Here is a 26,699-nt window from a genome sequence, read left to right on the forward strand (position 1 = left end):
ATTTCATAGTACAAAATCTCATGACATCTATTAAATTAGTCCAATAACATGAGTCCTCTCCCTCCTCCAGAGGCAAGGCAGCTCTACTACTGAGATCCTGACAGACCAAATCCAAAATCAAAACCATCTTCTTTTTTTTCTTTATTTTTTCCTTTTTTCCATAGATGCGATGCAACTCCTTTTGCGGCTCTAGGTCTAGGTCTACAAACACAATGGCCGGAAAGGCATCCGGAGCCTTCCTCCTGATACCAAATTTGGGGATCCAGACGATTGAAAAATGATCTAACTGCTACAGACAGAGACACACTTAAAAAGTTATAATAACTTTAGCCGTTGGATCATTTTTAATGATCCGGATCTCCAAACTTTGTAGATTAAGAGGAAGGGATCTGGAAATGATCCATTTCCACATTGGCTGACATTAATTACAGTAATTTACAGCCTTTTATAGTTCCAGGCTGCCAGCAATGATTTAAAGGTAAATTTACTCAATGACTTTTAGGTAACCATACAATTTTACTCAATTGCTCTAACAAGCATAGAAGTATAAGCAATGCCTAAACCAATGTCCTTGTTCAAAATGATTATCGGCTTTCAACAATTATTGCATCTGATTATTCGATTGGATTCTCAAGTAGGAGAGCAACTTCGAATCACCGGTACATCATTATTGACTCATTGTAGTGTCTCGTACTAATGAAACAACGTCATGTATAAGTTTTTTGTCTATACAATATTGTATGATTGATACAAAACATTATAATGCTGATATACTCGTGTATTGAAAGTTCTTTCGGAGGAGTAAAGTGCTAAGTAAAGGAATATGCATTGGCAATTGACAAGCATGCACTATAATTTGCCTGTGGCAGCATTAGCACACAAAGAAACTACAAGAATACTATACTAGTCTCTCCTTGTGTAATCAATTGCCATCTAGTGTTTGCCAATAATTATATTTAAAGAGATATTTTGTAAAGTAAATTTCAAATATACTTTGACGAAAGAAACATGTACAGGTGCCTCTATTGAGAAAATGACACGTAGCTTTAAAATGATTAAAAATTCGCATACAGTTTTCTTAGATATATCTTTATATTCTTATATTACTCATCATGTCATCGTCATATAATAATGTTACAGAGAAATATGATGTTCATTTCTGAGGACATGCAAGACTTTCCTTTAAAAGTGAACAATAGCATCAAAGATTAGTAAGGTTACTATATAAGGTTCATGATCTGAAAGTTTAATCTAAATTTGCATTATGTGGTTTAAACCTACACGTACGAAAGAGACAAACAAATTCAACCCCACACTGCAGGAAATTATTGAAATGCATTGGATTGGGACTACAGGTTTCAAACCAATGACCTTCTAAAACTAGCTATAATGAAAGTTATATATATATCATGTATTATGTATTATTGATAACATCGTTAATCACGTCTCTTATGCATGAATGTGAATTCCTTATTATGCAAGTGAATCTTATATGTATAAGAAATATGATTATGATTGAAAGGGTACTTACTAAATTTTCCACATACAGTTGGCTAAGAAGTTTTGGTGTTATTTCCTACTATGGCCTTTGATGTTACTTACATTCACTGCTACCATCGTGATCAATTAAATTATTCAAAAATGTAAAATTGCTAAATATTAGTTTTGTTCTCTTGGTCACCTATTGATCAAAGATTTATGATTATCTATTATTAAATTTAATATTATGAATTGAGATTAAAACATTAAAAGTACATCAATTTATTTCCCACCTTTAATATCAAATCTAAAAGTCATGTATTTTTTTATCATCTAATGACGAAAAGAACGTCTTTGACTTAATTATTGCAAGACTATAATGAGTTGGGTAAGGCACTCATGGTCAGAATAACAAGCACGTCGGCTATCAAAACATATATGCTTGATATCTCTACAAGCGTAATGCTAAGCACCATTGAGGTTGCAAACCATTAATTTGGCTCCATGTGGCATGCATCATGGTGTAGGACCTTATAGTAATAGAAAGCCTTCATGGAAAAAGATCCACCTAGGAACTCTCTTTTTGGAGAGAAATTATTTTAAAACTAATCTTGTTTTAGTGGCACTACCGATGACTTACGACATAGATGATAGTCAAGTAATTAAAAAATACATTTATCGTTCGTTAGATAGTTGTTACATGATGTCATCGATTGCAAAAGAAAATTTCTGCTCTTTTAGATCTTGTAGGATATAAAACCTATAAAATAAGCACTATTTTTAAATGTTCTAGCTAAGCTAGTTGATCCTTAACACACATTCACCTTGGTTGCAGAATTATGAAGATTTTTTGGAAGATTCCTCCTTTTAGGGTAAAGGGACGAATTAAAAGGCATAATCTCGTGAAGTGGGTTTTGCCCTACTTGAACCAAAAGGAAAAGAAAGATATATAGCCTGTTGCAACACTCTCATCAGCAATGTTGGTAAAGAAAAATGTCTATAAATCTAAAGTGAGATGAAGGGCAGGATTTTAACTATTTTTTACTTGGCCCCGTTCTTCAGTATCTATCATCATTTTAAAGAACCCCTACTACTTTTTTTTATACAAGTAATTTCGGTGCAATGGTTTATCTGTCCTTAACTGAGCTGATTCCTACTGCTTTGTTTCTATAAAAAGGGTATCGTCCCCCTCTCTCTCTCTCTCTCTCTCTCTCTCTCTCTCTGAGGTGTGCACTCGAGCACAAAGAAATCTTAACAAATACAGAGGAGAGAAGTCATATGTGAAGACCAATAGAGAGAGCATTTATATTGAGTGACAGCTTAGCACTCCAGATAGTAATAACAACCAAACTAATTAACAGAGTAACCAATAGTCTTTGTATAGTCCAACCACACTAATGATAATACATTCTATTCGATACAAATATATATCAGAAACTGCAGCAAACAATATCCTTGTGTCATAATTAAGCGTATAATATGTCAATTTTGAATAGAATCATGAGTAGAATAAGCGTTTTAATTGTCGATCAGGTTAAACCATGATATCGTCGTGTTTAAGGCCAAAAATGACTGTTTAGGCTTCCAAAAAAAGCGTTTTAATTTCCGTAAATGCCGATTAATGTTGTTTTAATTACTAAAGTCATTTGAGTTGTTCAAAGCAGTTGTAATCCTTTATTTAAGTCGCTGGATCCTTCAATCAAGTATCAATTAATCAATCATCCTTTGGGATTACTCTCCAAAACTGATAGCTAGATTCCAGATTATCGTTCTTCAAGGATTTACGCTTATAATCCTTTTTAGCTTCGTGTGGCGTCACATATGCAGGTCCTCGTGGAATCCCAAATTGGGTGACCTTGTACAAATTCTAGCATATAAACTATGGCTTAAGATATATTAATGTTCGATATAAAAAAATTTAGGATGTGAATGATGAAAATAATAGAATAAGATTTATATATTTTGTATATGTGGCATTGAATAGGGAACTAGATCCCCTCTGTATCCAAATATACAGAGCCTGTTGAGTAAGGAATCCAAGTTGTTGAAATTTGATCCAACAGCTACAATTATTATAACTTTTAGAGGGCCCCATGTTTGTAGTCATTTGATCAAATTTCAACAGCTTGGATCCCTTGCTTAGCAGACTTAGTTTTATTTGGTCCGAAGGGAATCTGTATATTTGGTCCGAATGGGATCTGTAGGGGATCCGGTTCCATTGAAGAGAAGGTCCCATGATTCTGCATGTTGAGTGGACAAATTTATATTGTTCTTTCTTCTAATTTATTAAAACAAATTCCGAATTTGGTAGTATTCATCTTCATTTGAAAGTAAGAGGTATTAGGTTCGAATCTCGTGAATAGCGAATTTGATATCAAATTAAGCTACCAATTATGTAACTTAGCCAAACTTTTTTTTTTTTTTAATGTAAAAATATCGACATACTAAAAAATAAAAAATCTCCGAATCTAATTACGTCTTTGACCTTTTAATGGTAAAGTTCATCAGGTTGGCCGAGAACAAAAGAAAGTGGAAGCTTACGAATATGATTATCATCCAGTTGTTTTGATTTAGCGCTGCCACATGTCCTAGTATGCTTAGAGAGATACTTTAACCTACATTTGGTTTACCTTTTTACCAAATTGGAAGTGACTTGCCCATGTCTGGATAAGTGGAGCATCTTTTCTGCTGAAAGACCATAATGCTCTTCCCAACTTTATCTTCCTTCAACTGATATACTTAAAATTTAATCTCAATTCCAAATGTAATTTTATCTTCACTCTCATCCAATATCCGATATCTAATTCAGGATCAAGAACGAAACAGAAGATGGGATAAAGGAGACTCTGAAAAGAGGAATAAAATACAAAAAAATGTGGGACTGGTGGAAATTTTTTTTTTTTTAATTTTTTGAACAAATGATATTAGGGTTGGGCTAAACCTCATAATGGGCTACCAATAATATGGTTCAAATTCGTCTTTAACGAGAATCGAACCTAAGACCTCTCACTTACAAGTGAAAAGAAACACAACTAGACTGTAATATTAAGTGACGGGAATGGTGGATTAGGGTTGAGATTTATCAAGGAAAAGAATCCTTGCCGGATCCTTTTCCTGGGGATCCGGGGGATCCCTTGATCACGTCTGTTCATCGTATATTGTGCAGTCAGAAATCATTTGAAATTTAAAATTTAAAATTAAATATAAATAGAACCTAACGAAAATTGACTGTATCAATGTACGATGAACGGCCATGATCACGGGATCCCCCGGATCCCTAAGAAAAAATGATCTGGCGAGGATCCTTTTCCATTTAATAAAAACCTAAATTGAAAACATGAGGCATGGAGGTCCAAAATTCTAGAGTAAAGGCTTCAGGATGATAGTGTTGAGAGTATAAATCATACATTAGAAAAAAGAATAAACTTTATAAGGAGTTAGGTTACTACCCACTTTTTCAGTTAATTTTATAGTGGAACCTCAACTTTCTTTAGAAAACATCTCTAACTCTCAAAAACCCTGATGCCATGACAACCCAAAACCCTTGTACCATATCCTTTGAATTTGAATTAAAATCATTCTACTCATTCCTTTGTATCATTTTCATTGTTGAGAGGGCTCTGGACCATCCAGTTGCATCCATCTAATTAAGCTCATTAAGTGGAAAATGAAACATTCTTCTGTAGAGATCGACTTTTATTCGTATTATCATGATGGGGATGGAAGGGATGCTGCTTGACCAATCTAGCCATCAAGTGCGTTTACTTTCACCTCAATCTAAAACCCTAATTTTTTTTTTTTTTTTTCCAGCTGCAGGTATTTCTCTATCATATATTTTCTACTTATTTCTTTGTGATTCTTTTTCATCTAATTTATAAGGAAAGTTCATGTTTTACCATTAATAATCAAGCAAACCCCTCAACCTACGCACCATAACCTAAATCCAATACCTGCCCTTATTTTACTTGGCAATATCTGGATTCTTGGAAGTCCTACTGTTTGGTTGGCAAGAATAGGAACTTCCTATACATACATCTGGTGGAGCTGGGTTTTTGTTGTTGTCCTTTTATTTTTTCTTATAATTATGAGATATGATGAGTGTTGCACAAGTATGCAGACTGTGAAAAATGATGTACAGAAATCACTCTCCATAATTAGTTAAAGAGTCTCTCCCGAAACTTGATCGAAAGAAAGAGAGCTATATATGTTCTTCCTCCAACTATAACAACTGGTTCAGTTGGCAATGCAGGCGTTGCTATAACGGCGAGTATGGGTACAACATCCATGGGATGGGAATCAGTAAGTGAACAGTTCGATTATTAATTACTACTGACTTGACCAGGAAAAAAATACATTCCAATCTCATGGTATTCACTGTCAAACTGAAAGTGTCTCAAGGAAAATAATTTTGAATTTAAATTCAAAATTTGTACTAGCACAATTCAAGTTGGTAACCCATAAAGTTTAGTCTAAGCTTGTTGAGTTTTTTTATGCCAAACTAGTTCATACTGTGATTCCTCAACAAAATATGTTGAAAATAAGATATTAAAGGGGGCGACAAAAACATCAAACAATAAAATTTGCCCCTGTACTAAAAGAAATTAAATTTTTTAAACACAATTAGAGATTAAATGAGAATTATTTTTGAAAATAAATGAAGATTAAAGTAGAATAAAATAAAAGCGAGTCAAACAATCGCAGCACTAATTGGAGGATAAAAACAAAAGAAAAACAAAATTCGAAAACTCTCAAAACTTCTTCTTTTTTTTTTTTTTCTTTTTTTTGAACAAACAATATTATCTATATACTAAGGGGAGGGGGTGGGCTTAGCCTCACAATGGACTAGCAATAATGTGATTCAAATTCATCTTTGTCGAGAATTAAACCTAAAACTTCTCACTTACAAGTGAAGATGAATATCACTAAACCGTAGTAAGAAAACTCTCTTAAAAGTGAAACTTTCTTAATTGTAATGTGGCGGAAAGTGCATGAAGAGTCTCACTCTTAAACAAGTTTTCTTAGCATTTCTCAAGTATGGTAGTAGCGCCACATGTTGTATTTATTCCATGTGTTATATTATACGCAGGCGACATGATTGATATGTTTTATTTGTATGTGATATAATAAAAGATACATACAAATATTTTAACTTCAATAGAATATCATAGTACACCATAAAATTACTAAAAAATTGGATGGATAAGCAATGTATATCATATGTCATCACGTTTACCCTAGACCGAAATCTAGCGAGGTACGCACATCCATGTCAATTCCCCATAACACTGGTCCTAAGCTTCTACTTCACTTTCCAATGAAATCTCAAAAGACCAAACATCCTCATAAGATATCGTATTTTTGTTTCCAAAAACACACGAGCACCCGAAAAATATAAAAACAAAGTAAAATGTCTCATACCCCAACATAATATTAGATTTCCTGGTCCCCCCGCACACCCAAAAACAACCCCCACATCAAGAAAAAAGAACCCCTTAAAAAATAAAAAATAATTAAAGATGAAATTAATATTAAATTTAAAGGAACTTATTCGTATTGTGCTTGGTAAGCCATAAACAAACATATATTTAAACATATTTAATTATAGTTGTAGATTGGATGAAGAAATTTTTATGTGTACTCGGACGTCAAAAGAAAACACTATATATTATTATAAATGTAAACGATAGAAATGATCAAACACGTGATGTACCGATTTGTATTTCAAATACACTAAACAATCTCTCGAGTGGATTGCAACACCCATGCAGTTTGATCATTTCAAACTAAGATTTACTTTCTTAGCCGTTGGATGGGTCCTTAAGGAGTACCAAATAAACGGCTGGGATTAAATTAAAGGGGCATGATTTATGAAGAAGCATCATCAATTTTTGTCACCAAGAGAAAAGAATGATTAGCAAAAACTATATATTAAAGGAAAATGTGGCCTAAAAAGACTAATTATTTATGCATGGTCAGAAGGGTTTACAAATTACAAGACACATTACATATGCAAGGAACCTCATCATTCGATTTCCAAGTCCGGAATTTGAAGTCCCCCTCCTCTTTCAAAAAAATAAACAAAACAAGACATATCTATGAAAAGCAAACCCCACAAATTTCAATAGATTAGAGGTGGATTAAGGAGCCAAGTCAGTAGCTCGAGGATGAAAAGGAGGAAGGAAGAAGCCAAACAACACTCAAATCAAAAGATTATTTAAAAAACTTACACAGAACAAATTTATTATCACGTAACGTTCTGAACTAATTGTAGACATCGAAATTTCAGTAAAACAAATGCTCACCAATGCATTAAAGTTTTGACGTGTCAAGGCATACATGGCATACGCCACGTGTTGTACAAATTGTACACATGGCGTGTGACTCAACAAAATAGGAAGAAATACCCTTGAAGGACTAAACAAGTTTTTCTTCTCATTTTGGGCAATGACAAGGCAAGTACATTTCAATCCATTGAGGATCAAAACAAGTTTTTCTTCTCATGTTGGGCAATGACAAGGCAAGCACACTTCAATCCATTACGGATCAAAGCAAGTTCTTCTCATTTTGGGCAATGACAAAGCATACACATTTCAAGTTTAAAATGGTGTTAAGTGGGAAATTAGGCCATAAGTTAGACCACTTCAAGTTTAAAATGGTATTAAGTGGGAAATTAGGCCATAAGTTACACCACTTCAATTTCAATATTGCATTAAGTGGGAAATTAGGCCATAAGTTACACCACTTCAATTTCAATATTGCATTAAGTGGGAAAATTAGGCAATGGTGCTTGGAAAGGAAAAAAATATTTTGTGGTGGTGATTCATTCTCAAAGCCTATAAATAGGCTTCTCCATCAAGGTATCAAGCATCAAGGAATTCACAAATACATTTCTCTACTCCAAAATTAGAAGAGAATTCCCCAAATCCTTGAAGCTTTGAAACTCCAAAGCTTCCAACCATCCAAATTCCCAAGAATTTCGAAGGATCAAGAAAGCTCTCTTCGTTCTTCGTTAAATCCTCTTTCAAGATCAAGCCCCGACGGCCCTTGAAGAAAGTGTTCATCCGTTCATCCTAAGCATAAGCCCCCAACGGCCCTTTGGATCAACAACCTCAACAAATCCACACATCCAATCGTTCTTCAAGATTAAGCCCAAAAGCCCTTGAAGAAATCCACACAACCATTATTCAAGATCAAGCCCCGACGGCCCTTGAAGAAAGTGTTCATCGTTCATCCTAAGATCAAGCCCCAACGGCCCCTTGGATCAACAGCACAAACAAATCCACACATCCAATCGTTCTTCAAGACTAAGCCCAAAAGCCCTTGAAGATCTGCTCATCCATCAACCTTCAAGATCAAGCCCAAAAGCCCTTGAAGAAATCCATACACCCATTCTTCAAGATCAAGCCCAACGCCCCTTGAAGATCCGTTCATCAACTGTTCATCCTTAGATCAAGCCCCGACGGCCCTTTGGATCAACAACTCATCCACAAACCTACACCCTACGAAGATAGAATCAGAGGACCAAATTTGAGAGAAATCGTAACCCCAAAATCATAAACACAAAAATATTATTTTGTACACGTTATTCTGGTTTCTTGTTTCAAGGAATCTTTCGTGTTCACAAATTTGGCACGCCCGGTGGGACAATCTCTACCTCTCATCTCTGTCTCCATTCAAGATATTCAAGCACAGTCCATGGCTTCAAACAAAGAACAAGTCGTGATTATCGGCACTACCTCCATTGAAAAACAGCTGGTTCAGATGAAAGAAACAGTTGCAAGGCTGATAAAGACTGCAGAGGAGAAAAACTTGCAAACCGCCGGACTCATCAACCGTCTGGAGGCACAGCATGGCGTCAAAATGAAACCAAGCTCTCTTCCAACTAAGAAGACCGAAGAAGGCTTTAACCCAAATGCCTACGAACTCATGTCAAAGGCTAGGCATGACTTTGCTTCCTCTTCAAATCTTGGAAAGAAGGTTTCAAACACCGTCAATGACAAAGATCGTGACCTCACCGAGACTCAAAAGAAGTTGAAGGAGCATGATTACGGAGTTGACAACAACAAAGCTGGACTTGGCTTCACACCAAATACACCCGTGAAGATTTCAAGCAAAGTGAAGAAAGCTAGCCCTCAACACATCAGCGTGAGCATTGAACAAGACCAAAAAGAGCCTAAACCCGCCCCTCGGACGTCGGTCTTCGATAGGATGAGCCATTCAAGCTCCAGAATTTCAGTGCTTAATTGCATTGGTAGTCAAGGCCGAACCTCTGTCTTCAAGAGGCTTAACGCGCCAACATCCCAAAGCTCTGTTTTTGAAAGGTTGTTAAAGCCTAAGAAACAAAGCAACATAGCTATCTCTCCTCTGCGACGATCAGCTTCGGAAAGATTTGAAGATAATGAGAAGCCTTTTGGAAAGAGGAAGACAACACCAAAGGAAGAAAAGTTCGATGGGTTAGCAGAAAAAGGCGACGTTCGAAGCTTGATTCCTTCAAGGATGAAGCGCCAAGCAATCCTAGAGGTCGACACAAAAGGACCACTGAAAGTAAGGAGGCGCATCGTCGTCCACACTGGCAAATCTTCATGCCAACAAACCCAAGAGGACGGCACTGAAGATGAAATCCCTAAGAAAGATGTCACTTCTGGCTCTTTCGACTCAAAGTCTTCACCTCGACTGTTGGGGGCATGCTCCAAGTCAAGTGAAATTGAAGGATAGACTCATGTCACTCTGAAGAAACTGCACAAGAAACATATGTCTTATCCACAAGTGCACCAATCAGAAATGAGGGAAAGCAGCTTTCGCCAACCTCCAAAGCAATGTGAAAATGTTGAAGATAAGAAAATTTCAACACAAAGATCGTTCATGCGCGATCTCTTCTTCATCGAAGACTTATTCAATTTCTCGATCAAGGCTCCTTGCTATGAAGATTGTGAGGAATGCCTTTCGAATATCGCTTCGAAGAAATTGGACAAGCAGCAACCATCTTGTCCACAAGCTCCTCGTTCGCACGAGCCTAAAAGGCGACAACCAAAAGCTCCTCGTTCGCACGAGCCTAAAAGGTGACAACAAAAGCTCCTTGTCTGCACGAGTTGAAACTGCAAACGACACCACAAGCTCCTCGTTCGCACGAGCCTAAAAGGTGACAACAAAAGCTCCTTGTCTGCAAGAGTTGAAACTGCAAACGACACCACAAGCTCCTCGTTCGCACGAGCCTAAAAGGCGACAACCAAAAGCTCCTCGTTCGCACGAGCCTAAAAGGTGACAACAAAAGCTCCTTGTCTGCACGAGTTGAAACTGCAAACGACACCACAAGCTCCTCGTTCGCACGAGCCTAAAAGGTGACAACAAAAGCTCCTTGTCTGCAAGAGTTGAAACTGCAAACGACACCACAAGCTCCTCGTTCGCACGAGCATAAAAGGCGACAACCAACGCTCCTCGTTCGCACGAGCATAAAAGGCGACAACCAATGCTCCTCGTTCGCACGAGCCTAAAAGGCGACAACCAAAAGCTCCTTGTCTGCACGAGTTGAAACTGCAAACGACACCACAAGCTCCTCGTTCGCATGAGCCTAAAAGGTGACACCAAAACGCTCATTGCCTGCACGAGCTGAAACTGCAAACGGCACCAAAACGCTCATTGCCTGCACGAGCTGAAACTGCAAACGGCACCAAACGCTCCTGGCCCGCAAGAGCATAAACTGTGTACGGCAAAATCATCAAAAAAAAAAAAAAAAAAAATCATCACTCATTTTGAACTACGTCATGACTTGATCCCTCCTCAACCAAGGGTACGTAGGCAACTTGAAACTTCAAAACTTCAAGTACAGTCACATCATCAAAAAAAAAAAAAAAAAAAAAAAAAAAAAAAAAAGAGGAAATAACACATCTTGGTGATGTATATGTTTTATCTGTATTTAGCACAATACACTAAATAAGTAAAGCATGTTCATTGATCTCCGAGAAATTACAAGTGCGTACAAAAAAAAAAAAAAAAAAAAAAAAAAAAAAAAAAAGAGATGGAGCTTTCATAAAGGTTGTTCACGTGAAGCCCCACTACTTGGGAAAACTACAGAAGCGGGAGGCATCAAAGAAGAGGCCTCAATACTTGGTGGAACGCTAGATGAGCCAGGAAAAAGGTGCCTCTGGAAAAAAGCAGCAAGCCTTTGACGGTCACTTTGAATTCGACCACTGGATTCTTGCAGCTCATCAAGCTTCCTCTTCATGCCCGTCGAATAGTTATTTGCAAGCACATGCAAACTTCTATTCTCGTGCTTAAGCTGTTTGATCTCTTGCTTAAGAGTTTCCACCTCCGCCATCAATGATTCCACTTGGCGGGATCGAGCAAGTAGGCGTTGGCCCATGTTGGATACAGAGCCTGCGCACTGAACACTAAGAGTTAGGGACTCTTGAACAGCCAACTCATCGGACCGTTCTGAAAGCAGCCTACTATCTTTTGGAGTGAGGAAGTTCCTAGCTACTATCGTAGCTGTTGTTGCGTCCTTCATCACAGAATCTTCACCTGTCAAAGGGCCATTAGAAGATAAGAAAGAAGGGCACCATACATTTACCTGACGCGGCGCACTCGGATCACTGCTGAGACTCAAATCTAAGCAAATGTTAGACGGGTTAGCCATTGTCAAAAGGTTAAAAGAGAAAGGTGGATGGAGTAAAATCAGAAAGGGCCGAAGACGATTTTCACAAACGGGCGATCTTCAAAGTGTGCATGTTGGAGGTAATCGATACCTCTATAAAAAGCCAAGGCGACACGACCACCGATTCAAAAAATCGGATTTTCCTGCGTGAAGTTCGGCGACGCTTTCGCGGCTTTTCAGATAACGCGTTCAACTTTGTCAAAAGATCTCTGACAAAGTTGAAAACACGTGAAGTTTATCATCCCAACTACGCGCCTTTGCCAACAAGCGTGGTGACAGAGCCGCACCCGTGACTATTTTTTCGAAGAGGCGCTCGCTCAGAAATCGAAGAGACGCTTGTTAAAAAATCGAAGAGACGTTTGTCGACAAGGGTAAAAGAACATAACCACCACTTGCTATTGGGAAATCCCTATATATGTCGACCTTCATCTTTTATGGCAAGGCATACCTGAAAAAAAAAAATGCCCAACTCTTCCTCACCTCTGAGGGCGCACTCCCAGCAAAGCCTTTCGAAATACTCAATTTTTTCTTCTTCCCCAAAGAAGATACTAGATGCCTGGAGTACAGATGACCCAGGAGGAAACGGTAGATTGAAGTATGTGGAGACAAGCACAACAAATACATGTGCTGATCCATTCGCCGCTTCTTCAAAAGCAAAGGTATCTCATATCATCAAGGTCGAAAGCAAAGGTATCTCATATCATGCTTTTTCCTTGTCTTTTCCTTTGTCCTTGTTCTTACTCGCATGGCAAAGTGAAAGAAGCAATCAGCCGGCACTTGGAGTCAGTCTTCCGATCTGGAACCGACTGCCTGGAATCTATTCCCTGGTTGCTTACCTAGCGTTGCTCTCGAGTAGTCATCTTCAACGGTTGATACACTTCCAGAGAAGGGACCACTTCTGCAAAGGGGAGCAAGTAAGGCAAGTGAAAATGATACATTAAAGCATGTGGAGACAAGCAACAACTGCATATGCTGAGCTATCCTCTAACCCTCTTCAATACGAATTGGAGAGATTGAACAAAGAAACAGAAAAAAAAGGAGTAAAGCTCAGACCTTTGGGGGAGACCAAAAATATCCTGCTGCCCAGTTCAAGAGTAGCACAAAAGAAAATCAACGATTGGAGGAAACCAGAAAATCTTCCAGTCGAACTCAAGATCAAGCCTCGATGGCCCTTGAAGAAATTTCCTGCTGCCCAATTCAAGAGTAGCACAAAGGAAAATCAACGATTGGAGGAAACCAGAAAATCTTCCAGTCGAACTCAAGATCAAGCCTCGATGGCCCTTGAAGAAATTTCCTGCTGCCCAGTTCAAGAGTAGCACAAAGGAAAATCAACGATTGGAGGAAACCAGAAAATCTTCCAGTCGAACTCAAGATCAAGCCTCGATGGCCCTTGAAGAAATTTCCTGCTGCCCAATTCAAGAGTAGCACAAAGGAAAATCAACGATTGGAGGAAACCAGAAAATCTTCCAGTCGAACTCAAGATCAAGCCTCGATGGCCCTTGAAGAAATTTCCTGCTGCCCAATTCAAGAGTAGCACAAAGGAAAATCAACGATTGGAGGAAACCAGAAAATCTTCCAGTCGAACTCAAGATCAAGCCTTGATGGCCCTTGAAGAAATTTCCTGCTGCCCAGTTCAAGAGTAGCACAAAGGAAAATCAACGATTGGAGGAAACCAGAAAATCTTCCAGTCGAACTCAAGATCAAGCCTCGATGGCCCTTGAAGAAATTTCCAGCCCAGTTCAAGACTAAGCTTGTGGAAAATCAACGATTGAAGGAAACCAGAAAATCTTCCAGTCAAACTCAAGATCAAGCCTCAATGGCCCTTGAAGAAATTTCCAGCCCAATTCAAGATCAAGCCTCGACGGCCCTTGGGTTGACATCTACATTAAGGGACTTCAAAACGCATCTTCTACACGTGACAAGCACATGTATACGACGCGCCTTGAAGTGGGGGCATTTGTAGACATCGAAATTTCAGTAAAACAAATGCTCACCAATGCATTAAAGTTTTGACGTGTCAAGGCATACATGGCATACGCCACGTGTTGTACAAATTGTACACATGGCGTGTGACTCAACAAAATAGGAAGAAATACCCTTGAAGGACTAAACAAGTTTTTCTTCTCATTTTGGGCAATGACAAGGCAAGTACATTTCAATCCATTGAGGATCAAAACAAGTTTTTCTTCTCATGTTGGGCAATGACAAGGCAAGCACACTTCAATCCATTACGGATCAAAGCAAGTTCTTCTCATTTTGGGCAATGACAAAGCATACACATTTCAAGTTTAAAATGGTGTTAAGTGGGAAATTAGGCCATAAGTTAGACCACTTCAAGTTTAAAATGGTATTAAGTGGGAAATTAGGCCATAAGTTACACCACTTCAATTTCAATATTGCATTAAGTGGGAAATTAGGCCATAAGTTACACCACTTCAATTTCAATATTGCATTAAGTGGGAAAATTAGGCAATGGTGCTTGGAAAGGAAAAAAATATTTTGTGGTGGTGATTCATTCTCAAAGCCTATAAATAGGCTTCTCCATCAAGGTATCAAGCATCAAGGAATTCACAAATACATTTCTCTACTCCAAAATTAGAAGAGAATTCCCCAAATCCTTGAAGCTTTGAAACTCCAAAGCTTCCAACCATCCAAATTCCCAAGAATTTCGAAGGATCAAGAAAGCTCTCTTCGTTCTTCGTTAAATCCTCTTTCAAGATCAAGCCCCGACGGCCCTTGAAGAAAGTGTTCATCCGTTCATCCTAAGCATAAGCCCCCAACGGCCCTTTGGATCAACAACCTCAACAAATGCACACATCCAATCGTTCTTCAAGATTAAGCCCAAAAGCCCTTGAAGAAATCCACACAACCATTATTCAAGATCAAGCCCCGACGGCCCTTGAAGAAAGTGTTCATCGTTCATCCTAAGATCAAGCCCCAACGGCCCCTTGGATCAACAGCACAAACAAATCCACACATCCAATCGTTCTTCAAGACTAAGCCCAAAAGCCCTTGAAGATCTGCTCATCCATCAACCTTCAAGATCAAGCCCAAAAGCCCTTGAAGAAATCCATACACCCATTCTTCAAGATCAAGCCCAACGCCCCTTGAAGATCCGTTCATCAACTGTTCATCCTTAGATCAAGCCCCGACGGCCCTTTGGATCAACAACTCATCCACAAACCTACACCCTACGAAGATAGAATCAGAGGACCAAATTTGAGAGAAATCGTAACCCCAAAATCATAAACACAAAAATATTATTTTGTACACGTTATTCTGGTTTCTTGTTTCAAGGAATCTTTCGTGTTCACACTAATAATATATTACCATGTGTAACTTTCTCTTCATGTAGCATTTCATTATAAGACTCAACACCATGGTACCACTGAACCTGCTGCAACTGAACTTCACACACTTTGTTTTGTAGAGGTGGATTGTCTGCCCTTCCATGTTCATACTCTCATCATCCCCTCCTGTTTGTGTGGTCACGGTTAAGCCACGTCAACATTTTATATTCCTATTACTTTTTGTTTTATTATTTCTATAAAAAAAAAATTAATATAAAATGTTAACGTGACTTAACCGTAACCACATATCACAGGAGGGCATGGGAAGAGTATGGAAATGGAAGGGCAAACAATCCACTTTCTTATTTTGTACAACCAACAAGATCCTCTTCGAATCTTTTTGGTGAGGATCTTAGGGATTTGTAAATCGTATCCGTTCATCGTACATTGTGCGGTCAGTTTTTGTCAAGTACTGTTTATATTTATTTTTAAATAAAAATATTTAAAATAATTTATGACCATACAATGTATGATGAATAGATACGATTTACGGATTCCTGAAATTCTTACAAAGAGAATCCGACGAAAATCCATATTCTTTGTACAACAACTTTTGGGGCCAAGGTGGGGCCGAGTAGAACCCAAATAGAATGGGTCTTACTTATTTGTCGTAGCTATCATACATATGACGTAATTAGAGGGCACAGTATGACGTAATTAGAGTGTCCTACCAAAAAATTTCTCATATTGCCTCCTCTCATGCATCTAAAATTGATGATCATGAGCTTTTTTTTTTTTTTGGAACACTGAGAATGAGCAATTGAATTTGAGCTCATGAAAATTTCTTTGTTCCTTTCGTTGTACGTCTCTCTCTCTGTCTCTCTCAATTCACAAATACACATATCTTCCTTTTTTGGGTATTTTTAGGCTAAGTTTTAATTTTTCCCACATCCTGGGGCTGGTTCGGGTCAGGATCCCATGCCGAACTGATAACCCGAATCTCAAACCAATTCATTTCTGGACGGGATCTCAAAACCGAAACTGAACCAAAATTATAGGATTCCCGAATAATTTTGGGGATTTTAGTATCGTTCGGGACAATTGTAAAAATCCAAATTCCAAAAATCAATTGCAAAAATCAAATCCAAATTGCAAAAATTACAGAAAGCCCAATTGCAGAAATCAAATCCAAATCCTAGAACCCAATTTTCAGACACCCTAGAAATCTAATTTTAATTCAAACAAAATTGCATCAACCGGAGAAAATTAGTTCCAACCAATCCGGTGCTGCTTTCGATTCTGATACTAGTGAGTTTGTGATTAGGGCCATCTCTTTCCTACTCCTTCCTGCTTGCTGGATATGCTGAACCTGATTTGCTTGTTATTTGTATGGTGGCTGGAGCGAGATGAGAGGGTATGGTGAGGTGGTCGGAGGCGAGACTCGGAGAAGGTAGTGGTGGTGGCTAGGTTCGAGATCCACTGACGGAGTGGTGGTGGTGGTGGCTAGGTTCGAGATCGACCGACAGAGTGGTGCTGGTGGCTGAGTTTGAGATCGACCGAAGGAGAATTAGAGACGGGGACTGACAGGCGAAGAAATAGGAGGAGGAGTCGAGAGAACAGAGAGAGAGCAGTCGAGAGAGAGACAGTGAGAGTGAGGCCTAGAAAGGTTAGGGTTAATTATAAATGAACGGTTGAGATTAAATCTCAACCAAATCCAACGGTTTATAATAATTAAAACTATATATTTAATTATATATAAAAATTGTTCGGTTCGGTTCGGGATTTTCGAACGAAGGCAGGTTGAATACGAAAATCCGTACCAAAAGTTTCGGTTTCGGTTCGATATGGGTAACCGATCTGTTCGGGATTTGTCGGTTGGGAATTTTTCGGTTTGGGGTTGGGAATTTTTCGGTCGGGATCGGGAAGTTTAGGAATTTTTTTCCAGCCCAACATTCATCCCATTAAAACGATGAAAACGGCATCCTTTTCCCCTCCATAGGAAACACCCATCATTGCTCCCAACAACAATCGTTTTCAACCTTGGAAACCTGAGCTTCCTCTCCTTGTAAGATTCTCCCTCCTTGCCACAATCCCATTCCATTCCCTTTCCTTTCCATCCCTCAACTCCTTCCAATCCTCGCATCATTTAAATTCAAATACCACCCTCTCTTTTTACTCCACGCACCAAAAGAAAAAGAAAACAAGCTAAAACATGGATGATCCTTCCTCCACCAACTCTGTCAATGGCTTCTTTTCCTTTCTGGCTCGTGGGGTGGACGATCTCGAAAGGGTCTATCTTTCCAGCAACTTCATGTCAATCCAATTCCTTCAAGGGGTTCTTACCCTTCTTCGATCTTTCCACTCCCAGCTGACCCTTATTGTCCAGAGGCTCCATCTGCCTGTTGGGGACAAGTGGCTTGACGAGTACATGGACGAAAGCTCCAAGCTTTGGGAAGCCTGCCATGTCCTCAAATCCGCCGTCTCTGCCATGGAGAATTTCTACACCTCCGGCCACACCATCACCTCCACCCTCCTCGACTCTCACCACCATCTCACTCCTCAGCTCTCCCGCCAGGTGGGTCTTCAATTCTGATCACAATCTTCAAACTTCTCTCAAAACTCGTATTAATTTTTTAATGACTCATGCGTTCTGTCATGTCAGCAGGTGGTGCGCGCGATTTCTCGGTGGCGGCGGGAAGCGTTTGGATTGGAGGAAGAGAACAGAGCGCTGATGGAAACGAGAATCCAACCACTCTCACTGAAATTCGACGAAAGGATCGCCGTCGAATCGAAGCTTAATGGATTCAGCGGGTTCAGGGGAGTCCTGTACGCAATGAGAAACGTGAGCTCTCTGCTTCTCATGGTCTTGCTGTACGGACTGGTCTTCTGCTCGCCGGAGGACTCAACCTTTTGCAGGGAAGGAGACGACGACTACGAGGGCCGCATGATCTTCGGATCACCGTTCATGATATCGACGGCCAGACTGCAGCAGCGGGTGGCGGCGGAGATCCAGCAGATAAGCGAGAGGCCTGGGATTCTGGTGTGGGAGTTCAGGAGGTCGAAGGCGGCGATGGAGGAGCTGAGAGGTGAACTGGAGGAGAGGAAGGGCCCACAGGGAGGAGTGATGGATTGGGAGAGTGGGATTAGAGAGAGAGTGGAGAATTTGAGAGAGTGTTTTGGGGTGTTGACTTCTGGTTCTGAGAATATTGTGAGCCAACTTGATGATTTGTTTGATGAAATTGTTGAGGGGAGGAAGAAGCTCTTGGACTTTTGCAGTCACAGGTAAAAAAAATAAATAAATAAAATAAAATTACGTAGCAGGAGGACAGGTATTTACTTGTCCTCTTGTTTTTCTCATCTCATGTTTTTAGCGGTTGATATCGAGGTTGCTAAGTTTGTTGTAATAGTGTGCTCTGTTTTTTAACTCAAGTTCGAATAGCTCATTCTGTAATTTAAACTAGATTATGATCGAATATTCTCATGTCGGAAGAGGATAAAAAGTTACTAGTCGCATATGTGCGTCAAGTCATTGGGTCAATGTGTACTTAAACCTGATCCTCTTTCAGTAGATTAAAGTATTTGGAGAAACTTTGAACTCAGGTATTGTAAAATAGAATTCATTATTAATTATTATTATATTTCATTTTTGGCAAGTGTTGGACTGCCTAGTAAGAATTTTTCTTCAACTTACTGCATTTCAAATTCTCCTACCTCTCTTTTTTTTATAATGCGAATTAAAAATGGAGTATTTTTATATTAAAAAAAAAAAAAAAAAAAAAAAAAAACTGGTGGTTATGAACGAATTATAAATTCGTATTTCACACAGCACGTTTTAGGTTCGATCCCTGGCGTGTGTGAATTACACGATAATGGCTAGGAAGAAGCTGAAAGTCTTCTTGATCTCCAGAAAAGTGAACTATCATGATAAAGCTATTATTTAATCTTTTATTTTTAAAAGAAAAAAAAAGAAAAGAAAAAAGAAATGCGATCATGGGTTGAGAAGACCTAGTCCTAAATCCAATTTTGAACTATATTTTATGCAAGTGCAAGTTCGTCAAAGAATTAATTTCAAAGAAGAAAAAGTGAAAGTAAAAACGGATTGGGTGAACAAAAGAGGAAAAAGAAGGAATGGAAGCTTCTGTCATATTATCTTTTAGACTTCAGGGCACAATCAAAATCCCATTTATTCAAACTTTTTATTTGATAATATCCCATTAATTTATCAGAGTATATGATTCTTTTGGTGATTTGGTCTGTTCTTAAAAAATAAAAAGAAAAAGAAAACAGAAGATTCTTTTGAAAATATCTCCCTTGTTGGGGTCTTGTTTGGCAATTCACTTTTTTCGGTACCTACAAACACTGAGTGTCCTTTCACAATTATTTGTTGGAGTTAATCTAGCAACTTAAAGTTAATGATCGGTGACAGTTGAACTTATCTAATAGTTAAAAAAAATATCAGCACTCAGTGCCTGTAGATGCCCAAGAAAAATCGCTTTCATGAACTGCGAAAGAGTTGGTGGTTAGTTGTGAAAGAATGATGAAAAGGGCGGCTTGGGACTGTAGTCTGATTCCTTGGTTGCTTTAATGTCAAAAAAAGCACCTTGTTTTGATCCTCAGAAGCTTTTGTCTGATTCGGTTCACTTCCAAGTTCGAAAGCAATGGTGTTCATGATGAAACCTTCTCACCACATCATCTTCTTCCTCCACGTCTCTTCTTAACCCTTCTATCCCATCACGAGAAAAACTTACATTTCACGAATTAGTCACCGAATATATAATTGTATAAAACTAATCATGTAAATTCATGCAATTCTTTGAGTCTTTAGATATAAGTTTTTGGTGGTACAACTCTTTCACGAAAAAGACTTCGTACCAGTTAATCTCGTAATAAGTCAAGATAGAGACATAATTGTATGCAACCGTCTTTCACGCAGATGATTTTCTTTCTTCCACCTTCTTTTGGAAATTTGGAGAAACATTACAAAATAAAGGGCAGAAAATTATGGGTCACTTTCTTTGTTTCTCAACCGTATCCCATGCTTCCTGTCCCTTGCCGGAAAAGAAATTCATGTCTTGCCTCCCTTGAAGGAGTCCATGGCAAGCAAAATCAATTAAATATTGGTGAAAGCAAAACAACTAAAATCAACAAAAAAAAACACACCATCCGTTACAATGAACCCTTTTTCTTTTTCAAGATGACGATGTATTAAACTACTCTAATCCACCGAGTGAGAAATTTGGTCTTCAAAGGCAAAGAGACGGGCACACTGTCCTCGTCTATTAGCCTAAACCCCCATATGCATTTATTATGATCATTTGAAGGAGGCAAAAAAATGTTGTCCATTGAAAGAACAGTGCAGCTTGAGGTTTCAGCTTCTTTACAAGGCATGACAAAAAGAACTGCAGAATGTTGAATATGACCAGCAAATGTGGTGTACGTAAAAGAGTAAAATGCTGCACACAAACTTTTGTTACATGAACTGCTGCACCAACTAGAGACCCCCGGTTCGCGTAATAAGCTGCTCGGGAACAAAAACTGAACGGACCCATAGAGGTTCGGCATTGCCAACTAGACGAAGAACAATAGCTAACAAACGAGAGCAAACTCGATACTTTTGGTTACACATTCACATAGATGCAGATTGTTAACAATTACTTTGCTATAATTTATACAAAAATCATAAAGAAATTGCCAGGCAGGGATGTGGGAACAAGGTCTACTTGTGAAAATCGGCAACATATTTTCTGGTATTCCTCTGTAATTTACACGAGATAATCGGAAAACAGAACAGGCGGTCAAAAAGTAAGGATCGTGTACGGTTACCACGAAAGCAAGGTGTAAGCCGCAGAAGCAAAGATAACAAGCTGCACATGCATGAAAGCTGTCACGCGTTTGGACATCAATCATATCCTGGCATTTCAAACTGGTACGCAAATGTTTCGACCCGATTTCTGAGCTCAACAATATCTTTGTTGTTCTGGAGACCTTGGATAAAATCTTTATGACATGTTCCATGTTCCAGCTGGACAGAAGCAGTGATCTTAGCAGCCCTTACAAGAAAGTCTGCAATTGTTTCAAAATCGGCCTCCACACAACCTCTTGTAGTCATAGCAGGCGTACCTGAAAAAACAAAATTACGCCACAGGATAATAAAAAGAAAAACAAGCTGAGAGGCATGCAAGCCGAGTAATTAAATTCATCACATCACAAAGAGACAGGAGGAAAAACAGACAAGGATCCACCGACTTTGAAAAAGAATGGGGAGATGGTTTGATCCTGATGTCCACATAATAAAAACTCAAGCGTAATCTGCAGCTTTCAGAAATAGATCAAATTCAAATGACAAAGGCTACTTACCAATTCTCACTCCCCGACGAGAAGGAGCACCATTATCACCAAATATAGCAGTTTTATTGAGAGTGATGTCGCACAACTCACAGACCTTTTCGAAGTTCTTACCTATATCATTTAAATTGTAAATAGGAAAGGGGTAAGATAGCAAAGTACAAAATTAGACCTTAAAATTACATAACATTGCAAGTTTAAGCAAAGTGAAAGAAAGAAAAAGAGGGGAGATTGGATGCGAAAATGTAGGCAAATGCTTTAAAATTGGAACAGCGAGAAAGAAGATTATATGAAAGATGTTTCTTAAACTATTGAAAAGATAAGACCTCCCACTATCATCCCCATTTGGGAATAAACTAGCTAATAAATAGACTAGTACAGAAAGTGGGCGGAGTATCATGCAGCCACAAAAATTTAAAGTATTTAGAGGATCCCAGAGCATAGACATTCAAAATGGTGATCGATCAAATGTAGCTTCCCCTAACTAGCAGCTCTGCACACATTTCCTCTCTCTATGTTAAAATTATCAATGATCAGAAGTTCACTATTAATGTTTGCAAAAAAAACATATTTATGTTGTTCTTAAAGCAACTCACCTTCTGTTTGGCTTACAAAAGCAATCATGTAATAAAAAGGGAAAAGATGTAGGGCAAACAGATCACACATGCTGCAAAAAACTTGAGCAGCAGAGTGGCCTTGAAGCCCCCAAAGCAACCCCCTTTTAAGAAAGAAGTCGGGTTGTTAATGTGAGCCCAACGCACTAACGTGCGCCACGAATAAACCTCTCCCGTGGAATACCACGCCGCCTCTTCCTTAAGAGAGAAGCGCCCGGCCTCGGGCATGTTTTTGCTTATAAAAGCAATCATGTAATGCCAACATGAAGGGGTATGTAAACTTGAATTTTGACCTAACTATAAAAAACCAATCGGATTAAAATGATAAAAAAACTGGAAAGTTAAACAGTAGATGTTCCTCTAAATGGAAATATAATTTCATAATCCTAGTTGTAAATTGGGCTTGGCTAACACTATAATACCTGTTATACCAAGACCAGTCAGATCCCAAAGCAGCAAGTGATTATCAGTACCCCCAGTAACCAATCTGCATCTTCTTCTTAACAAAGCATTAGCCAAGGCTTGTGCATTTCTCTTCACCTGGTTCATGCATGATTTATACTCTGGAGTGGCTACTTGTTTTAAGGCAATGGCAAGAGCAGCAATATAATTGTTGTGAGGACCACCTTGTAGGGAGGGGAAAACAGCGAAGTTTATCTTTTCCTCGAAATCATAATTGTTACTACCGTCATTAGTATGATGTACACCTTGCTTCCTTAATTTTGTGCCTTTCCTGTAAAAAATAATACCTCCCCTAGGACCCCGGAGGCTTTTGTGCGTTGTTGACGTAACAACATCACAATAATCAAATGGGCTTGCACATTCCTGTAATGAACAGTAGCAGGTATGTAAGAAACAGATTGCAGATACTCCTTTTTTCAACCAATATGAGTATGGCCTATTAAATAGCTAAATCCCACCTTAAGCTACAAACAGATAATCCATACAAGAGGTGAACAGCGGAACGTAAGTCATTCTAAACAAGTATTACAAATCAAAATTGGAAGGCTAACCAACATAACAAAGAAACGAGTTTCACAAACAGCATTAACAGTGTCCTCATCTATCCTAAGGGATTAAAAAAATTCATGAAGTATTATACTTTCTCAATAAATCAGATCACAGCACTAGAGCATTCATGTCATTTCATAACATGATATAATTCGGACATTTTCTCATATGAGGAACAGTTGCGATGCATAAAAAACATCACGTTGAAGAATGCACAAAATGAGACACAAGAACCAAGAAGCATGGAACACAATGCATTATGAAAAACAAGAAACCAGTTTCTAACCTAAAGCATGAAATACTGTGGAGTAGGCACCTTCAAGAAATTTATGTCCTTTGAAACGGAAATTTGACACCCATAAAGAAAACCAGCAGTTATCTAATATATTAGAAAGTCAACATAAAGTCCACTAGACCGCCATATAGCCACCAAAAGAATTACTTGCATGTTATTAACTTATTATACTACTGTTTATGAATAAACAGCTCAACCATTATACTTAATGATAAAATACCGTTTATACCAGTTTCTAACCAAGAGATCGTGATATGCTATGAAGCAATAATAACAGTAATAGCTAACGAATGAAACTTCACAAACTAAATAAAGGAGCTAGAGTTCAGATATCAAATTTCAAACCTTGGCTGCCACAAGACCACTGATATGAGCCATGTCACACATCAACACAGCTCCGCATTTATCCGCAACATGCCTAAACCTGGCATAATCCCACTCCCGGGGGTACGAACTCCCACCGCAAATAAGTATCTTGGGTCGATAATCAACCGCCCTCTCCTCAAGCTTATCATAATCAATGTACCCTGTTTGTGGGTTCACCTTATAAGGGAAACTATCAAAGAATATTGAGGCAGCCGAAACCTTCTTTCCACCAGGAATATAATATCCATGACTCATATGCCCTCCCGAAGGCGAATCCAATCCCATAATTCTATCATTTGGGAGCAAAAGACCGGTGTAGACTGCAAAATTCGCAGAGGTACAAGAATAAGGCTGGACATTGACACCCCATTTCTCTGGATCAAGACCAAAAGCTGCCAATGCGCGTTCATGACAAAGCAATTCAATCTGATCAATATGCTGATTGCCCGTGTAGTATCTCGCCCCGGGCATACCCTCCGAGTACTTATTCGTCAAGTGACTGCCCAGAGCTTCCATCACAGCTCTGCACACGAAATTCTCAGAAGCAACCAATTCAATACCTTTGACCTGCCGATGCTTCTCCTTCTCCATAATTTCATGGACCTCCGGGTCCGCAACCGAAAGGGGCTGGTTCCCCCAAGACCGAACCGCGGCCCGCCTCGCCTCCAGCCCCGCCGATTCCACCGCCAAGCACTTTGACGGGTTCGGGTTCGTAGTGAACCCGTCCCGTTGCCTTTTCAGGCAGATTGAGTGCCCTAAGAGGTTGAATTTCTCGTCCTCTTCGCGATCATCCCCATTCTCAACCCTAATTTTATCTTCTTTCTGGTCGAGCAATTGCAGCGGAACGGATTGGATTGAATTCGACGTGCTCGTACTCTGATGCGAGCTAAACCCTAGAGATAGGCCCGGCTGAGCCTCCGCGAACCTCATAACAACCGCAAAATCCCCAAAATTCTCAAATTTTCCGGATCAAAATTGGAACACAAAATTGCTAAGGAGTATCGAGATGCTATTGATACTATCGAAATTAGGTGCAGCAGCAGCAACAGTAGCATCGACAGCAGCGTCTGAAGAAGCTACAGCGACAGATACGAATCGTCGATGATTGGGCAGTCGTCGCTGATGAAGAAGCAGAGGTTTCCATGCACAAACCCTAAAAGCTTGTGAGAGATTGGCAAGCAAGTTTCAAGAGAGAGAGAGAGAGAGAGAGAGAGAGAGAGGAGCTTTTGTGTATATATGGAAATGAAGTGAATGAAGTGGCCAAAAAACAGTTGCGAATCGTTGTGTAATTCAATTAATTGGCTCGGGAGGATGAACCTGGACGGAGAAACAAGTAGGGCTGAATACGCTGACCTGTTTTCACTATTGTCCCTCGTCATTTTTATTTTGACGATTTCAGCCGTGCAATTTTGTTTTCTGGCAATGAAGTCCAACATATATAACATAAACATAGCTAGCATAAAATAGACGAATTCTTAAAAGGCATGCTTAACAATCAAATGAGAGGGACTACAGTTTAGTGATATTTTTTTTTCACTTGTAAGTGAGAAGTTTTAGGTTCGATTCTTGCCAAAGGCGAATTTGAATCATATTATTGTTAGCTCATTGTGAGACTAAACCCACTCCATTCTCATAGTTTAGATGATATCGTTTGTTTAAACAAAAATAACAATCAAAGGAATGAAAAACTAGCAACTTAGTAATACAGTTTAGTAGTATTTCTCTTTATTTGTAAGTGAGAAGTCTTAGGTTTGATTTTCGCCAAAAGTAAAGTTGAATCACATTATTATGGTTGTCTGAGTGTGAGACTTAATTCACTTCGTCACCCCTTAATGTAAATGCTATCATTTATTGGGAAAAAAATGACAAAATAAGTAGAGCTCTTGATTTTAGGTACAACTTACCTAAAATTTGAAGGTATGAGTCTATAGACAGGCACGGCCCAGGCCCAGTGCGGGTAAGGCAACCGTCTGGGGCCCAAAAAAATTGGGGGCACCAAAATTATTAAGGTGATATATTTATATATGTTTTTATAAGAATATAAATTTATAAAATTTGGTTTAGTGACAAAGAAATTTAACTACTAGTGGTTTTGTTGTTTAAAATGAATGAAGAGATCTTAGGTTCAAAAATGAATGAAGAGATCTTAGGTTCAAAACACCATGTGTGCTTATTTACATTCAATTTTTACAAATTTCTTTTCATAACAGTATAAATTTATAAAATTTGGCTAAATGATCAAGAAGTTTAATTAGAAACAATGGTTTTTGTTGTTTAAAATTAATGAGAGATCTTAAGTTCGAAATGATATGTGCATGTTTATTTTTTTCAATTTTTACAAATTTTTGTTTGGTTGTTAATTTATTTACTAACTAGTAGATTACTTATACATATCCTTAAAGACTCAAAAACATTAATATTTTTTTAGTCTTATATTGACAAGGTTAGTAAATAAGAAAAAACAACTCACGATTTATACAAAAACACTTTAAAAGTTTAGATGGAAAACAAAACTCATATTCTATCTACTTGAAAGCCCGAAGTTTTTTAGTTTCCTTCTCTTGATACAAAATAAATTAATTATTACGTATTTCTAAATTATTGAGTTTGAAGTGTTTTTCTAAATATAATTTTATCGATGTTTTACG

General features: G+C 38.5%; 2 protein-coding genes across 2 annotated transcripts; one reads left to right on the forward strand and one right to left on the reverse strand.

The window, feature by feature from the left end:
* Nucleotides 1–16,593: 16,593 nt before the first annotated feature.
* On the forward strand, nucleotides 16,594–19,154 carry LOC137746075 (protein BPS1, chloroplastic-like). Its single transcript, XM_068486135.1, has 2 exons — nucleotides 16,594–17,995; nucleotides 18,086–19,154. Exons 1-2 carry the CDS (start codon nucleotides 17,633–17,635, stop codon nucleotides 18,704–18,706), a joined length of 984 nt encoding a protein of 327 aa, XP_068342236.1. The 5' UTR covers nucleotides 16,594–17,632; the 3' UTR covers nucleotides 18,707–19,154.
* A 1,848-nt stretch (nucleotides 19,155–21,002) lies between these two features.
* Nucleotides 21,003–25,288, reverse strand: LOC137745591 (serine hydroxymethyltransferase 7-like). The gene is made up of 4 exons (XM_068485566.1): nucleotides 24,031–25,288; nucleotides 22,802–23,204; nucleotides 21,778–21,879; nucleotides 21,003–21,540 (listed from the first exon to the last, which is right to left on the reverse strand). Exons 1-4 carry the CDS (start codon nucleotides 24,979–24,981, stop codon nucleotides 21,320–21,322), a joined length of 1,677 nt encoding a protein of 558 aa, XP_068341667.1. The 5' UTR covers nucleotides 24,982–25,288; the 3' UTR covers nucleotides 21,003–21,319.
* Between the last annotated feature and the right edge of the window lie 1,411 nt (nucleotides 25,289–26,699).

This window comes from Pyrus communis, chromosome 9 (genome assembly GCF_963583255.1).
Source record: "Pyrus communis chromosome 9, drPyrComm1.1, whole genome shotgun sequence".
Lineage (NCBI taxonomy): Eukaryota > Viridiplantae > Streptophyta > Magnoliopsida > Rosales > Rosaceae > Pyrus > Pyrus communis.

Coding starts and splice junctions, on each gene's coding strand:
- LOC137745591 (XM_068485566.1), bottom strand. CDS start 24,981: ATGAGGTTCGCGGAGGCTCAGCCGGGCCTATCTCTAGGGTTTAGCTCG. Junction 23,205..24,030: donor GTGGTCTTGTGGCAGCCAAG/GTTTGAAATTTG, acceptor TGTTCATTACAG/GAATGTGCAAGCCCATTTGA. Junction 21,541..21,777: donor TCGTCGGGGAGTGAGAATTG/GTAAGTAGCCTT, acceptor TTGTTTTTTCAG/GTACGCCTGCTATGACTACA.
- LOC137746075 (XM_068486135.1), top strand. CDS start 17,633: ATGGATGATCCTTCCTCCACCAACTCTGTCAATGGCTTCTTTTCCTTT. Junction 17,996..18,085: donor CTCCTCAGCTCTCCCGCCAG/GTGGGTCTTCAA, acceptor TCATGTCAGCAG/GTGGTGCGCGCGATTTCTCG.